Source organism: Salmo salar, chromosome ssa14, assembly GCF_905237065.1.
Source record: "Salmo salar chromosome ssa14, Ssal_v3.1, whole genome shotgun sequence".
In the NCBI taxonomy this organism is placed as follows: Eukaryota; Metazoa; Chordata; class Actinopteri; order Salmoniformes; family Salmonidae; genus Salmo; species Salmo salar.
The window spans coordinates 54,934,580-54,953,119 of NC_059455.1; the positions used below are offsets into that span (position 1 = coordinate 54,934,580).

An 18,540-nucleotide genomic window follows, 5' to 3' on the forward strand; every position below is an offset into this window, starting at 1 on the left:
CGATTTCAATTCTCAAAGCAGAGTCAAAATACTTATCTTATTTACATATGTTTTTATTTTTAACAAAAAGGGAAAAGGTACGAATGCACTGTATCTACAGCCATCGGAGGCTGGGAAGTTCCGCCTAAACTTTTAATTCGCTGGTCGAACTGTCCGTCAACCTTTGGCAGAAGGATACTTCACACATTTGCAGCACAGTGTTGGAAAGCTAAGAACCTTCCGCAACTAGTTCCATATCTAATTTAATTAAAAAAAATTGTAGATGTGAAACAATTTGTGGAGTTGTTAGCCAACTCTGTGTGGTTGAGGAGGTGAGGAAGACAAGAACAAATGCAATCAGTGCCCCTGAAAAGAAAAGCTACCTTTCCCTACAAACTAGTTAGATGAATTATTACAGTAAGGACGTAATTTGTAAAGTTGATTGTAAATATATGTAGATTATTAAAAAATAAGCCATGCCTTTTTCACCAATTTTCATGAATAGGTTGTTCGTAGCATATGAAATGAATAAAAATCACCTGAAAGCTCAAGATTTGACCTTTCTAGTAGTATACAGCATTACTAGGTACTGTTGATGGCCCTTATAATAATAGTTTTATTCTGGCATAGCGCTACAGGTGCAAACAATTGTCCTGAATTCTTTAACCACAATGTTTAGTTGACTTTGAGTATTATAAATGTCACCTCATATCCCAAAGAAGAAACAAGCAAGTTAGCAGGATGAATGCTTTATATTTTCTTCATGCAGTAAACAATTAAGTTTATATACTTTTTTCCCCCAACACCATATCACTTTTACAAAAAATAGCAATTTTTTACATTAATTTTTCATTGAACCTTAATTTAACTAGGCAAGTCAGTTAAGAACAAATTCTTATTTACAATGACGGCCTACATGCATCTTCTCAAGTAACAGCTAGTGGAATTAAAATAAATATACAGTCACAAGTATTCTCAGTACCAAAACATTGAGGTTACGAAAACAATAAATACAACAAACATCTGTAGCATTTTAAAATGATTTGTTTTTAGAAAAAGGTTATTTGCAATTAAATTTTCCTTTTTATAAAATGCTCTTGCCATGATCACGCGTTGAGAACACATCAGTACCTTTCAATAGGAAAGGAGTTACACTGCCTCCCACTGAACTGAAATAAAAATACCATCACAAGATAAGCCGCAGATACTCAAGAGCCCTCACCCTCAGATTCCCTATGGTGAAGGAGAAGGAACTGACATTAAATAAATCTGACAGACATCTTTAAATCTCGTCCAGCTTTTCACAGGCTCTAGATCTTAATTTTGTCTGTACTCTATAGTTGTATCTCGTAAGATAATTCTTAAACATAAAAAGGCATCTTATTTATTCTGCTTAATGCCAAATTACTGAGAAGAAGAGGAACAGAATGGCAGCTGCTGTGGCTGCATTGTATGGAGGCCGTTCAACTTTTCCTCAACTAGACAAAGTCAAGGTTGAGTAGTTCGAGCCGCCGTTACCACTGGCATTACCGCTGCTGGTGCTCCTTCCCAGTCCCTAGGCTGAGTTGGAACTCCCAAGGGAAAAGTCGAACTGGAAGAGGGTGGAGGTTGGGCGAGATCGTGCCATCTGATAAATACAGAAAGAAGACTAATACAGTACGAACTACAGGCTTTTCAAAAAACACTTGACTTAAACATCTTAAAAAGGGGAATAAAAATGACATTGTCTCCCCTTCGGAACCCCCTGAAATCCCAGAGAAAAGAAATGGCAAGCTTTGACAGGGAAGGCCCATGTTGACAGTCAGTTGAGTCATACTATTAGCTATTAGCAGAGCAGCAGTAACTCGTCATCACCATTGGTCTCCGTCTTGCCTGTGGCCTCCAGACAGGTGTCTGGGATCTGTGCAGTGTGAACTATGTTACAGTGTTCACAGGGCCCGTCCCGGCCCAGGGATACCCGGCCTGACCCAAGGGAGGCTGGGGATGATAGGCGGCAGGCAGCCTGATCAGGGCCTAACTCCAGGTTGAGGAGCCTGGAGGCCTCGTTTGTGGAGTCCGTGTCCGAGGCAGCATCCGACAAGGGGATGAGCAGCTCCACGTCGTCTTCGTCCTCCCTGGTCCCAGCTCCATGCTCTAGGTGCCTAAGAGGGCTGTGATTGTGGGTCGCCCCACCTGAAGAGTCTCCGGAGCGGCCCAGGGAGAAACGTACCCAGCGCAGGGTGCGGGTGACCCGGTTCAGAGCACTGCTCAGCTGGCTCCTCCCGACCAAAGCACACTGAGGCTCTGCTGCCTCTCCCCCTGGGGTGTCCATGGTGTGGGTCTCCACCACTCCTGGGCTGGCCCTGTGCCTGTTCCTGCTGCTGGGCAGAGGGGCTGGGGTGGTGGAGCTCGTCGACACCGAGATGGCCTCCACTGCGGTTGCTGGAGGGGTCTTTGCGGGGAGGGGGGCTACAAGGCCCCCCATGGCCCCGGGGACGTCCCGGCGCTCGCTCTCCGTATCTGTATCGTCCGAATCGAGGGGCAGCAGACCCCGGTGGGGTTCAGTCCTTTCGGGCTCGCGGACCGAACTACCGCCGTTACCGCTGCTGGTGTTCTGATCCTCGGCGTCAGCAGACACCAGGGCCAGCGAGCCGGACCGCCGTGAGCGTGTGAAGTTGAAGAGGCGTCGCCAGATGTTGCTGTGGCGACCGGATGTGGGCAGGCAGATGGAGGTGAAACCCAGCTGGGAGCGAACCGCCAACCTCAGGCTCTCCAACACAGACACCTGGACCACATACAGAGAGAACAGCAAAACTGTTAGTATCATCAATCAATCAAATAATAAAGCCCTTTTTAAAAACCACAGTTGTGACAAAGTCCTTTACAGTAACCCAGCCTATTACAGACGACAATAAACATCATACTCCTGAAGGGCTGACCCTGACAAAAAAGAAAAATCTTGGTTGACTGTTCTTTTGACCAATTGATTGAAATTTTAAAGTGCACTGTTTGTTTAAATAATTAAGGACACACAAATGACTCAAGAGGGAGCCCGATGGCCATGCTGTGTTAAAAAAAAATGTTGCACAGCAAGTGTTTATCGCGCTGTCCGTTTTGAAGCTACAACATAATTTCAGCCATTTTGTTTCTTAAATGTTTCTTTGACTGAAAAGCTATTTTACCGAAATCCCTCATTTGTTTAGGAAAAACATTGTCTATCCCCTCAACCCTTGCTCTCTTTAAGTGAAACATTGCATGCATGTGACCAACAGGGCCTGACCGCCATAGGTCCCTTCAATAAATTCCGAACATCGTAACACATGACAGCAACATGGATGTGGAGGATGTGAAAAATAAACTTGAAACGGGTGAATAGTTCTACAGCTGCTACATCGAGAGCATCCTGACCGGTTGCATCACTGCCTGGTATGGTAATTGCTCGGCCTCCAACCGCAAGGCACTTCAGAGGGTAGTGCGTATGGCCCAGTACATCACAGGGGCAAAGCTGCCTGCCAACCAGGACCTCTACACCAGGCGGTGTCAGAGGAAGGCCCTGAAAATTGTCAAAGACCCCAGCCACCCCAGTCATAGACTGTTCTCTCTACTACCGCATGGCAAGCGGTACCGGAGTGCCAAGTCTAGGACAAAAAGGCTTCTCAACAGTTTTTACCCCCAAGCCATAAGACCCCTGAACATGTAACCAAATGGTTTCCCGGACTATTTGCATTGTATGCCCTCCCCCTGCCCCCCCGCTACTCTGTTAATCTTATATGCATAGTCACTAACTTTGACTAACCGGTGTCTGTATATAGCCTTGCTACTCTTATTTTCAAATGTCTTTTTACTGTTGTTTTATTTCTTTACTTACCCACACACACACACACACACACACACACACACACACCTTTTCGCACTATTGTTTAGAGCCTGTAAGTAAGCATTTCACTGTAAGGTCTACACCTTTTGTATTCGGCACACGTGACAAATAAACTTTGATTTGATTTTATTTAGTGGTTGCTCAGGAGGGAAAGGGGAAGTCAGATCTGTGGAAGACATTTTACTTGGTTGTGGAAACTACTGAATATTAAGAAAAAGGAGGGTATAGGAGCAAGCGGTGCAGTCCCGAACTACTTTAATTAACTCTTAATTTTCGCCTAAAATCTTACTTTTCTTTTGGTCTATATACTGTAATTCAGCTGTGAATGTGTACAAGCTCAAATAAACCTTACTATACAGTGCATTTGGAAAGTATTCAGACCCCTTGACTTTTCCCACTTTATGTTACAGCCTTATTCTAAAATTGATTAAATCATTTTCCCCCCTCATCAATCCCCATAACGACGAAGCAAAAACTTTTTTTTAACAAATTTTACTAATAAAAAAACTGAAATATCACGTTTACAAGAGTATTCAGACCCTTTACTTAGTACTTTGTTGAAGTACCTTTGGCACTGATTACAGCAGTTTATTTGGGGTATCACGCCACAAGTTTCTCCCATTCTTCTCTGCAGAGCCTCTTAAGCTCTGTCAGATTGGATGGGGAGCGTCGCTGCCAGCTATTTTCAGGTCTCTCCAGAGATGTTCAATCGGGTTCAAGTTTGGGCGACTCAAGGACATTGAGACTTGTCCCGAAGCCACTCCTGTGTTGTCTTGGCTGTGTGCTTAGGGTCGTTGTCGTGTTGGAAGGTGAATCTTGGTGGTTCCAAACTTCTTCCATTTAAGAATGATGGAGACCACTGTGTTCAGTGCTGCATCAATATTTTGGTACCCTTCCCCAGATCTGTGCCTCGGCACAATCCTGTCTCGGCGCTCTGTGGACAATTCCTTCAACCTCATGGCTTGGTTTTTGCTCTGACATGCAATGTCAACTGTGGGACCTTATATAGACAGGTGTGTGCCTTTCCAAATCATGTCCAATAAATAGAATTTACCACAGGTGGACTCCAATCAAGCTGTAGAAACATCAAGGATGATCAACGGAAATAGGATGCACCTGAGCTCAATTTCAAGTCTCATAGCAAAGGGTCTGAATACTTATTTACATAAGGTATGTGCTTTGTTTTTTTAAATAGATTTGCAAACATTTCTAAAAACCTGTTTTCGCTTTGTCATTAGGGGGTATTGTGTGTAGATTGATGAGGAAAACATTTATTTAATACGTTACAGCCTTATTCTAAAATGTAACTAAATGTGGAAAAGGGGAAGGGTTCTCAAATCAAAATCAAATCAAATTGTTTTAGTCACATACACATAGTTAGCAGATGTTATTGCGAGTGTAGTGAAATGCTTCTAGTTCCGACAGTGCTGCAATATCTAACAATTCCACAACAACTACCTTATACACACAAATCTAAGTGAAGGAATGGAATAAGAATATAAAAATATATGGATGAGCAATGACAGAGCGGCATAGGCTAAGATGCAATATATATATATATATATATATATATATATATATATATATATATATATATATATATATATATATATATATATATATATATATATATATATATATATATATATATATATATATATATATATATATATGTGAGTAATGCAAGATATGTAAACATTATTAGAGTGACTAGTGCTCCATTTATTAAAGTGCCCAATGATTTCAAGTCTGAATATTTTCCAAATGCACTGTATAAACCTTACTATATACTGTAAAAGGCCATAATAGTCCCCATGAAGCAGTTAGTGTTTAACTATACAATCACAGTCACTGATATAACTCATTCACAGTGCTTCAGAAGGAAGTTAAAAATAACTTCCTCACAATGAATCACAGTTTAACTTCTTCAACATCTCTTTTGTTACAGAGGTCCGGTTGTTAGATATTACACAGTTGATCCTTGGTGTCAACAATCCTATGTCAAAGATAGGCATTCACAGCCTTACTTGAAATGTGCACTCTTAACACAGAATTAAGCGTAAGTCATGTATGGATAAGAGGATCACATCTTCTGAGGAGAACAAGAGAGGGCAGTGTGATCTAGATATAGACTTGCCTGGTTGCCAGAGCAGACAGGGAAGTCCTCCACCGGGGGTATAAGGCCCTGGGCGATTAGCTGGCCATACGACGGGGGAGCCTCCCTCCTCAGGAGCTCAGCCTCAACCCTGGACAGCTGGGTCTCAAATGACCTGGGGAAACAACCAGTTAGAGGGACTCAAAGGACTGGAGTAAACTCACACACACACCAGATCAGTTAGAGGGACTTGAGAAATGGCATTTCAAAGTTAATCTTTTTTGATGAAGATCAAAGACAAAAATTAGAGAGCTAACTAGCTACATGAATCCAAAGAAAGCATTTATAAAGGCCTAAAGACTAGTCTGGATTACCAATCATCTCTCAAAGTATGTGTGAGACATACTAAAGCTGTCATAGCAAACCACACAGACAGAAACAAAGTCTTATGACTATTTGGGACCGTATAATTGTTTAATAACAAGGGTAATAGCATGGGGTCTAAGTTTATTACCTGCGCTCAAACATCCGGAGGGAGTAAAGTTTGCAGGTGCAGCCCAGGGCGATGACCAGCAGCAGGCCACAAATGAGACTTCCTATAACTGCCGCCGTGATGACCCGTGTGGGCACGATGACCGGACAACTCTCCTCGTCGCTCCCGTCGCCGCAGTCGTCCTGCGCGTCGCACACCCAGCTCTCGAACACACAGCGGTTGTTCTTGCAATGGAAGTTGCCCGGTTGGCAGAAGAAGCAGTTCTTCTCGTCCGAGCCGTTGGGGCAGCGGTTCTGGTAGTTGCAGCGGTCCGAGCGCGGGTAGCAGGCGCCGTTCCTGGAGCAGGGGAACTCATCCTCCTGGCAGATGCTGCAGTTGACCTCGTCACGGCCATTGGGGCAGTGCCAGTAACCGTCGCAGCGCTGCTGCCCCGTGTAGCAGCCCCAGTTGCCCCCACACGGGATCTCCCAAGGCAGACAAAAACCGTCCACCTGGCAGGAGAGATGAGGTAGATTTCATTAAGTAGTTGATCGAGGGTGTCCGTAACGATTCCAAAATCAAGAAACCGAAAAAGCAAAGAAAGCTTAGTGATATTTTCAAGGGAGGGCTTAAAAGGGAAATTTCACAAACATATGACTCTGGGTTTCTTTTGATCTTGTCCGAAGAACTTCTAGGTCAGTGAGATGTGTTTTACACATAATTGGCCACAAAGGCAGCGGGTCTGGGTTTTGTGCACCGAACGATACACCCGATGACAACAATACGGTGTACTGATGGGGTGGACGAGATCAGAAAACGAAAGTAGTCCTGCTTTATGGCATTTCGTGAGGCCTCTGTTATACTAATCGCACTACACATTTGTGTGTGTGCAGATATGGTTGTCCTTGTTCAATAGAGCCATTGGACGTCTTTTAGCGATGTTCCTATCTGCTACAGTGCCGCCTTGCGAAAGTATTCATAACCTTGGCATTTTTCCTATTTTGTTTTCTTACAACTTGGAATTAAAACACATTTTTGGGGGGTTTGTATCATTTGATTTACACAACATGCCTACCACTTTGAAGATGAAAAATTATATTTTCTTGTGAAAAGACCAAAAAACTGAACTTGTGTGCATAAATATTCAACCCCCCCAAAGTCAATACTTTGTAGAGCCACCTTTTGCAGCAATTACAGCTGCAAGTCTATTGGGGGTATGTCTCTATAAGCCTGGCACATCTCGCCACTGGGATTTTTGCCTATTCTTCAAGGCAAAACTGCTCCAGCTCCTACAAGTAGGATGGGTTCTGCTGGTGTACAGCAATCTTTAAGTCATACCACAGATTCTCAATTGGATTGAGGTCTGGGCTTTGACTAGGCCATTCCAAGACATTTAAATGTTTCCCCTTAAACCACTCGAGTGTTGCTTCAGCAGTATGCTCAGGGTCATTGTCCTGCTGGAAGGTGAACCTCAGTCCCAGTCTAAAATCTCAAAGACTAAAACAGGTTTCCCTCAAGAATTTCCCTGTATTTCAAGCCATCCATCATTCCTTCAATTCTGACCAGTTTCCCAGTCCCAGCCGATGAAAAACACCCCCACAGCATGATGCTGCCACCACCATGCTTCACTGTGGGGGTGGTGTTCTCGGGGTGATGAGAGGTGTTGGGTTTGCGCCAGACATAGCGTTTACCTTGATGGCCAAAAAGCTACATTTTAGTTTCATCTGACCAGAGTACCTTCTTCCATATGTTTGGGGAGTCTCCACACGCCTTTCGGCGAACTCCAAACCTGTTTGCTTATTTTTTTCTTTAAGCAATGCCTCTTCCGTAAAGCCCAGCTCTGTGGAGTGTACGGCTTAAAGTGGTTTTACGGACAGATACTCCAATCTCCGCTGTGGAGCTTTGCAGCTCCTTCAGGGTTATCTTTGGTCTCTTTGTTGCCTCTCTGATTAATGCCCCCCTTGCCTGGTCCCTGAGTTTTGATGGCCAACCCTCTCTTGGCAGGTTTGTGGTGCCATATTCTTTCAATTTTTTAATAATGGATTTAATGGTGCTCCGTGGGATGTTCAAAGTTTCATTTGTTTTTTTTTTAAATAACCCAACCCTGATCTGTACTTCTCCACAACTTTGTCCCTGCCCTTTTTGGCGAGCTCCTTGGTCTTCGTGGTGCCACTTGCTTGGTGGTGTTACAGACTCTGGGGCCTTTCAGAACAGGTGACTACATATACTGCGATCATGTGACACTTAAATAAAGTCCACGTGTGTGCAATCTAACTAATTATGTGACTTCTGAAGGTAATTGGTTGCACCAGATCTTATTTAGGGGCCTCATAGCAAAGGGGGTGAATACATATGCACGGACCACTTTTCAGTAAAAAAAATTTAGCGAATGCGCTTTTGTTAAATCACCCGTTTGGGCGAAGTAGGTTGTGATTTGATGATAAATTAACAGGCAACGCATTGATTATATGCAACACAGAACAAGCTAGTTAAACTAGCAATATCATCAACCATGTGTAATTAACTAGTGATTATGTGAAGATAGAAAAAAACTAAGATAAGTTTAATGCTAGCAAGCAACTTACTTTGGCTCCTTGCTGCACTCGCGTAACAGGTGGTCAGCCTGCCACACAGTCCCCTCGTGGATTGCAAAGTAATCGGCATCCAAAAATGCAGATTACCGATTGTTATGAAAACTTGAAATTGGCCCTAGTTAATACGCCATGCCGATCAATCGGTCGACCTCTACTCAAAACACATCCAGCCAACTTGACACAACTGTGGGAAGCAATGGAGTCAACATCCCTGTGGAATGCTTTCGACACCTTGTAGAGTCCATGCCCTGACAAATTGAGGCTGTTCTGTGTGCAAAAGGGGGTGCAAAAGTGTTCCTAATGTTTTGTGTATATATAAAGACATTTTTTCCAGCCTCTGAAATAAACAGCTTCGTGTGGGCCAGTCCTTCTCTGGCCCGTTGTGCATTCGCTATGACTGCGAGATCTTGTGGTACACTATGAGCAGATGAATAGACAGAAAGTCGAAACTTCCTGATTCTATCGGTGAAATGAAAATGCGCTTGTTCTACCCTGTGGTGAGGAGATTATTTGTTTATGAGAAAACATAATGTTGATAATATTGTTCTGACTATATACACTGAGTGTACAACACATTAGGAACACCTTCCTAATATGGAGTTGCACCCCTTTTGCCCTCATAACAGCCTCAATTCGTCAGACAAGGTCGACAAGGTGTCGAAAGCGTTCCACGGGGATTCTGGCCCATGTTGACTCCAATGCTTCTCACAGTTGTGTCAAGCTATGCTGCACCTTAGAAGTGCAACAATTTACAAAAAGCTCTTAGAATGGATGTTATGGTGCCTCATGGGAAATGCAAAAATGTATCTCTAATCTTTAAAATGTTAATTGTGATTGTTCTTAATGTCTATATGTCTTAATATATGTGTCTGTATTTGTGCATATGTATTTTTTTATTTGCATTGAAAACCGGGCTCTACTGCAAATGAGACCTTGGTCTGAGTTGATCCCCTGTATAAATAAAATAAAAATAAAAATATATATATACACACTACCGTTCAAAAGTTTGGGGTCACTTAGAAATGTCCTTGTTTTTGAAAGAAAAGCACATTTATTTTCCATTAAAATAACATGAAATTGATCATAAATACGGTGTAGACACTTAATGTTGTAAATGACTATTGTGGCTGGAAAAGGCAGATTTTTAATGTAATATCTAAATAGGCGTACAGAGGCCCATTATCAGCAACCATCACTCCTGTGTTCCAATGGCACATTGATTTTTTTATTTATTTCACCTTTATATCCAGAGGCGGCGCTCCTAGTGGCCGGGGACTTCCATGTAGGGAAACTTAAATCCATTTTAACAAATTTCTACCAGCATGTTAAATGTGCAAACAGAGGAAAAAAACACTAGACCCCCCTTTACTCCACAAACAGACACGTGTACAAAGCTCTCCCTTGCCCTCCATTTGGCAAATCTGACCATAATTCTATCCTCCTGATTCCTGCTTACATGCAAAAACTAAAGCAGGAAGCACTAATGACTCAGTCAAAGAAGCGGTCAGATGACGCACATGCTAAGCTACAGGACTGTTTTGCTAGCACAGACTGGAATATGTTGGCATTGAGGAGTACACCATATCAGTCACTGGCATCATCAATAAGTGCATCGATGATGTCATCCCCACAGTGACTGTACGTACATACCCCAACCAGAAGCCATGGATTACAGGCAACATCTGCACTGAGCTAAAGGGTTGAGCTGCCGCTTTCAAGGAGCGGGACGCTAACCCGTAAGGTTATAAAAAATCCCCCTATGCCCTCCGACGAAACATCAAACAGGCAAAGCATCAATTCAGGACTAAGATTGAATCATGTGTGTGATCACGCTCTCTGCAGCCGATGTGAGTAAGACCTTCAAACAGGTCAACGTTCACTAGGCCGCAGGGCCAGGTCGGATTACCGAACATGCGCTGACCAACTGGCAATTGTCTTCACTGACATTTTCAACTAGTCCCTGACTGAGTTTGTTATACCAACATGTTTCAAGCAGACCACCATAGTCCCTGTGCCCAACTACACTAAGGTAACCTGCCTAAATGACTACCGACCCGTAGCACTCAAGTCTGTAGCCATGAAGTGGTTTTAAAGGCTGGTCATGGCTCACATCAACACCATTATCCCAGAAACCCTTTAGCCACTACAATTTGCATACCGCCCCAACAGATCCACAGATGATGAAATCTCTATTGCACTCCACACTGCCCTTTCCCACCTGGACAAAAGGAACACCTATGTGAGAATGCTATTCATTGACTACAGCTCAGCGTTCAACACCATAGTGCCCTCAAACTGTTTCGTCAGTTTTTTTCCCCTCCCACAGCTCCTTATTTGCTAAGCTAAGGACTCTGAGACTAAACACCTCCCTCTGCAACTGGATCCTGGACTTCCTGACGGGCCTCCCCCAGGTGGTAAGGGTAGGTAACAACACATCCGCCATGCTGATCTTCAACACGGAGGCCCCTCAGGGGTGCGTGCTCAGTCCCCTCCTGTACTCCCTTGTTCACTCATGACTGCATGGCCAGGCACGACTCCAACACCATTATTAGGTTTACCGATGACAACAGTGGTAGGCCTGATCACCGACAATGATGAGACAGCCTATAGGGAGGAGGTCAGAGTCCTGGCCATGTGGGGCCAAGACTACAACCTCTCCCTCAACGTGATCAAGACAAAGGAGATGATTGTGGACTACAGGAAAAGGAGGACAAAGCATGCCCCCATTCTCATCGACGGGGCTGTAGTGGAGTAGGTTGAGAGCTTCAAATTCCTTGGTGTCCACATCACCAACAAACTATCATGGTCCAAACACACTAAGACAATCGTGAAAAGGGCACGACAAAGCCTATTCCCCCTCAGGAGACTGAAAAGATTTGGCATGGGTCCTCAGATCCTAAAAAAGTTCCACAGCTGCACCATTGAGAGCATCATGTCTGGTTGAATCACTGCCTGGTATGGAAACTGCTCGGCCTTTGAACGCTAGGCACAACAGAGGGGTAGTGCATACGGACCAGTACATTACTGGGGCCGAGCTTCCTGCCATCAGGACCTCTATACCAGGCGGTGTCAGAGGAAGGCCCTAAAAATTGTCAAAGACCCCAGCCTAGTCATAGATTGTTCCCTCTGCTACCACACAGCAAGCGGTACCGGAGCACCAAGTCTAGGTCCAAAAGGCTTCTCAACAGCTTCCACCCCCAAGCCATAAAACTCCTGAACAGCTAATCAAATGGCTACCCAGACTATTTGCATCATCCCCGCCTATTTACTGCTGCTGCTACTCTGTTTATTATCTATGCATAGTTACTTTAACTCTACCTACATGTACATATTACCTCAATTACCTTGACTAACCAGTGCCCCCGCACATTGACTCTGTACCGTTACCCCTGTGTATAGCCTCAATACTGTTATTTTACTGCTGCTCTTTAATTATGTTTTTTTTTTTTACTTCAATTTTTTTAACTTAAAACTGCATTGTTGGTTAAGGGCTTGTAAGTAAGCATTTCACTGTAAGGTCTACACCTGTTGTATTTGGCACACGTTACAAATAACATTTGATTTGATTACTGTATATATATTTTTATACTATGTGTAGCTTTTCTCCCCCTGCAATAAATCAGAAGCGAGTGTGCAACGATGTAAGTACCTCCTACTATATTTTGCCAAGAGAACTATTGGATGAATCAATTAAATTGGCCCTAGCAACCAAACCAATAGAAACTGATCGATTCTGAGAAATTTTGGTTTAACCTGTAATGATTTATGCTATACAACGTTTGACATGTTTGAACGAACGTAAATATATTTTTTCCCCTCGTTCATGAAGTGAAGTCCGGCGGGCTTAGATCATGTGCTAACAACACGGAGCTTTTTGGATATAAATGATGAGCTTTTTTGAACAAAACTACATTCGTTATGGACCTGGGATTCCTGGAAGTGACATCTGATGAAGAGAATCAAAGGTAATGGATTATTTACATAGTATTTTCGATTTTAGATCTCTCCAACATGGTCGTTTGTCTGTATCGCAAAGCGTATTTTTCTGGGCGCAGTGCTCAGATTATTGCAAAGTGTGATTTCCCAGTAAGGTTATTTTTAAATCTGGCAAGTTGATTGCGTTCAAGAGATGTAAATCTATAATTCTTTAAATGACAATATAATATTTTACCAATGTTTTCTAATTTTAATTATTTAATTTGTGGTGCTGACTTGACTGCCGGTTATTGGAGGGAAATGATTTCCTGAACATCAACGCCATAGTAAACCGCTGTTTTTGGATATAAATATGAACTTGATAGAACTAAAAATGCATGTATTGTCTAACATAATGTCCTAGGAGTGTCATCTGATGGAGATTGTCAAAGGTTAGTGCATCATTTTAGCTGGTTTTATGGTTTTGGTGACGCCTGTCTTTGAATTGACAAAACATTACATACAGCTATTGTCAATGTACTCTCCTAACATAATCTAACTTTATGCTTTCGCCGTAAAACCTTTTTGAAATCTGACAACGTGGTTAGATTAAGGAGATGTTTATCTTTCAAAGGGTGTAAGATAGTTGTATGTTTGAAAAATTTGAATTTTGACATTTATTTGGGTTCAAATTTGCCGCTCTTGAAATGCACCTGCTGTTGACAGGGTGCACCACGGGTGGCACGCTAGCGTCCCACATAGCCCCAAGAGGTTAACTCATGCCTACCTGGTAGGTGACGTTGAAGCCCCTTGCCGCGTTGATCTTGTCAGCATAGAAGTGAACGCGCAGCTGGCCCGAGGACGAGACCACGGCGACGGGGGCACGGGAGTCGAAGGCAGTGAGGACGCGAAGTAGGAGGCGGGGGTTCTCCTCCAAGCCGTCATACACCTTGACGTAGTCCCCGTAGCCCGTCCCGTCCAGCTTGAAGTCCATAAAACGCAGTATCACCTGGAATTAATACATTAAAGAAAGAATGAAGATTTTAAAAAGGTAAATACCTAGTCTGCGTCTGGTGAGCCATTGTAAAAAATATATATATCACACATACACACACAACCAGTCAAAAGTTTGGACACATTTTATCTTTATTTTTACTATTTTCTACATTGTAGAATAATAGTTAAGACATCAAAACTATGAAATGACATATGGAATCACGTAGTAACCAAAAAAATTATCTATAAAATATATTTAGATTTTTCAGATTCTTCAAAGTAACCACCCTTCACCTGGAATGCATTTCAATTAACAGACGTGCCTTGTTAAAAGTTACTTTCTGGAACTTCTTTCCTTTTTAACCTTTCTGGGAACCTGGGACGCTTGCGTCCCACCCTAGTCAACAGCCAGTGGAATCGCGTCGCGCGAAATACAAATACCTCATAAATGCTATAACTTCAATTTCTCAAACATGACTATTTTACACCATTTTATAGCTACACCTCTCTTGAATCGAACCACGTCCGATTTCAAAAAGGCTTTACAGCAAAAGCAAAACGATTGCATTGTCTTACTAAACGTTTCGGAACGAAAGGGTACCCATGGGCGCCCGCGTCATAGTAGTAATGGCCCTCCCCCTATGACCAACTTTCCAGGCCTCTCATTCGGTCAGTTTCTACCGGAGAAGACTCAAACCACTTTGTAAAGACTGTTGACATCTAGTGGAAGCCTTAGGAAGTGAATCCTAACTAACGGTTTGTTGTTGAAGTAGAAGTCCTGGGAGTGCATTCTGATGAAGAACAGCAAAGGTAATCCAATTTTTCTAATAGTAATTCTGAGTTTAGTGAGCGCCGAAGTTGGCGGGTGTCTGAATAGCTAGCCTGTGATGGCTGAGCTATGTACTCAGAATATTGCAAAATGTGCTTTTGCTGAAAAGCTATTTTAAAATCTGACATAGCGATTGCATAAAGGAGTTCTGTATCTATAATTCTTATAATAATTGTTATGTATTTTGTCAACGCTTATGATGAGTATTTTAGTAAATTCACCGGAAGTTTTCGGTGGGTATGCTAGTTCTGAACATCACATGCTAATGTAAAAAGCTGTTTTTTGATATAAATATGAACTTGATTGAACAAAACATGCATGTATTGTATAACAATGTCCTAGGAGTGTCATCTGATGAAGATCAAAGGTTAGTGCTGCATTTAGCTGTGGTTTGGGTTTTTGTGACATATATGCTTCCATTGAAAATGGCTGTGTGACTATGTTTGGCTGGGTACTCTCCTGACATAATCTAATGTTTTGCTTTCGCTGTAAAGCCTTTTTGAAATCGGACAATGTGGTTGGATTAACGAGAGTCTCATCTTTCAAATGGTCATATGTTTGAGAAATTGAAGTCATAGCATTTTTGAGATATTTGTATTTTGCGCCACGCTAACGTCCCACCTAGCCCAGAGAGGTTAACACTATCAACAAGGCAGGTCCTACAGGCCCTAGTTTTGTCACACCTTGACTACTGTTCAGTCGTGTGGTCAGGTGCCACAAAAAAGGACTTAGGAAAATTGCAATTGGCTCAGAACAGGGCAGCATGGCTGGCCCTTGGATGTACAGAGAGCTAATATTAATAATATGCATGTCAGTCTCTCCTGGCTCAAAGTGGAAGAGAGATTGACTTCATCAGTACTTTTATTTATGAGAGGTATTGACATGTTGATTGCATAGAGCTGTCTGTCTAAACTACTGGCACACAGTAGTCCAGAACAGACTATGGGAGGCACACAGTACTACATAGAGCCATGACTACATGGAACTCTACTCTACATCAAGTAACTGACGCAAGCAGTAAAATTAGATTAAAAAAAAAACGGATTAAAAAACCTTACGGCACGCAGGAACTGTGAAGCAACACAGACGCCCACACGATAACATACGCACTATGCATACACATGGACTTAGTAATGTAGATATGTGGTAGTGGTGGAGTAGGGCCTGAGGGCACACAGTGTGTTGTAATGTTTTAAAATTGTATAAACTGCCTGAATTTTGCTGGACCCTAGAAAGAGTAGCTGCTGCTTTGGCAGCAGCTAATTGGGATCCATAATAAATACAAACAAAACTCAGAAGCATTTACTTGGGCTGCAATCTGAGGTGCAGTTTAACTCTAACGAGCTTATCCTCTGCAGCAGAGGTAACTCGGTCTTCCTTTCCTGTGGCGGTCCTAATGAGAGCCAGTTTCATCATTGCTCTTGATGGTTTTTGCGACTGCACTTGAGGAAACGTTAAAAGTTCTTGAATTTTTCCAGATTGACTGACCTTCATGTCTTAACCTGTTAGGGCTAGGGGGCAGTATTGACACGGCTGGATAAAAAACGTACCCGATTTAATCTGGTTACTACTCCTGCCCAGTAACTAGAATATGCATATAATTATTGGCTTTGGATAGAAAACACTCCAAAGTTTCTAAAACTGTTTGAATGGTGTCTGTGAGTATAACAGAACTCAAATGGCAGGTCAAAACCTGAGAGATTCCTTTACAGGAAGTAGCCTGTCTGACCATTTATTGGCTTTCTTTGACATCTCTTTCCAAAACTTAGGATCTCTGCGGTAACGTGACACTTCCCACGGCTCCAATAGGCTCTCAGAGCCCGGGAAAAACCTGAATGTCGTCATTCCAGCCCCAGGCTGAAACACATTATCGCCTTTCTCAAGTGGCCGATCAAGGGACAGTGGGCTTAGGCGCGTGCATAGGCCGCCCCCGTCTTTCTGTTTTTTCCTCTGTTTACCGTAAAGGAGATTCCCGGTCGGAATATTATAGCTTTTTTACGAGATAAATTGCATAAAAATTGATTTTAAACAGCGGTTGACATGCTTCGAAGTACGGTAATGGAATATTTAGAATTTTTTTGTCACGAATTACGCCATGCTCGTAACCCTGAATTACCATTTCGGATAGTGTCTGGAACGCACGAACAAAACGCCGCTATTTGGATATAACGATGGATTATTTGGGACCAAACCAACATTTGTTATTGAAGTAGAAGTCCTGGGAGTGCATTCTGACGAAGACAAGAAAGGTAATAACATTTTTGTTAATAGTAAATCTGATTTTGGTGAAGGCTAAACTTGCCGGGTGTCTAAATAGCTAGCCCGTGATGGCTGGGCTATGTACTTAGAATATTGCAAAATGTGCTTTCACCAAAAAGCTATTTTAAAATCGGACATATCGAGTGCATAGAGGAGTTCTGTATCTATAATTCTTAAAATAATCTTCCCACCTAGTCAACAGCCAGTGGAATCGAGTGGCGCGAAATACAAATACCTTAAAAATGCTATAACTTCAATTTATCAAACATGACTATTTTACACCATTTTAAAGACAAGACTCTCGTTAATCTAACCACATTGTCCGATTTCAAGAAGGCTTTACAGCGAAAACAAAACATTAGATTATGTTAGGAGAGTACCCAGCCAGAAATAATCACACAGACATTTTTCAAGCTAGCAAATATGTCACAAAAACCCAAACCACAGCTAAATGCAGCACTAACCTTTGATGATCTTCATCAGATGACACTCCTAGGACATTATGTTATACAATACATGCATGTTTTGTTCAATCAATTTCATATTTATATCAAAAAACTGCTTTTTACATTAGCATGTGACGTTCAGAACTAGCAAACACACCGAAAACTTCCGGTGAATTTACTAAATTACTCTTGATAATCGTTTACAAAATACATAATTATTTAAAGAATTATAGATACATAACTCCTTTATGTAATCGCGGTGTCCGATTTTAAAATAGCTTTACGGCAAAAGCACATTTTGCAATATTCTGAGTAGATAGCTCGGCCATCAAGGCTAGCTAAGCAGACACTCGCCAACATCGAGGCTCAGTAAACTCAGAATTACTAGTAGAAAAATTGGATTACCTTTGCTGTTCTTCGTCAGAATGCACTCCCAGGACTTCTACTTCAACCACAAATGTTGTTTTGGTTCAAAATAATCCATAGTTATGTTCAAATATCCTCAGTTTTGTTAGTGCGTTCAGGTCCCTATCCGAATGGTGACGCATGTCGTGACAAAATTTCAAAATATTCCATTACCGTACTTAGAAGCATGTCAAACGCTGTTTAAAATCAATTTTTATGCTATTTTTCTCGTAGAATAGCGATAATATTCCAACCGGGCGACGTTGTTTTCGTTCAAAGGCTGAAAGAAAAACATGGCCACTTCTCGGGGCCGCGCATCTCCTGTCTCTGAGCCACCAGCCTGACCACTCACAAACAGCGCTCCTGTACCTAGCCCAGAGACAGCAGAGATCTCATCCCACTTTCTGGCGCTTTCAGAGAGCCTATGGGAGCCTTAGAAATTGTCACGTTACAGCAGAGATGCTGTATTTTCGACAGAGATGCCACAGAAGCACAAGAAATGGTCAGAGAGGGTACTTCCTGTATGGAATCTTCTCAGGTTTTGGCCTGCCATATGAGTTCTGTTATACTCACAGACACCATTCAAACAGTTTTATAAACTTTGGAGTGTTTTCTATCCAAATCTACCAATTATATGCATATTCTGGTTTCTGGAAAAGAGTAGTAACCAGTTTAAATCGGGTACGTTTATCCG

The 18,540-nt window shown here is 42.4% G+C and overlaps 1 protein-coding gene across 1 annotated transcript in view; it reads right to left on the reverse strand.

Moving 5' to 3' along the window:
- Positions 1-712: 712 nt before the first annotated feature.
- The window catches only part of LOC106569782 (low-density lipoprotein receptor-related protein 12), a 46,547-nt gene continuing 28,719 nt past the window's right edge, over positions 713-18,540 (reverse strand). Inside the window, exons 7-10 of the mRNA XM_045694584.1 lie at positions 13,699-13,920; positions 6,445-6,914; positions 5,973-6,105; positions 713-2,743 (exon numbers count right to left, since the gene is read on the reverse strand). Coding sequence (XP_045550540.1) covers positions 1,805-2,743; positions 5,973-6,105; positions 6,445-6,914; positions 13,699-13,920 — 1,764 coding nt within the window. The 3' untranslated portion in view covers positions 713-1,804. The remainder of the gene's footprint in view (positions 2,744-5,972; positions 6,106-6,444; positions 6,915-13,698; positions 13,921-18,540) is intronic.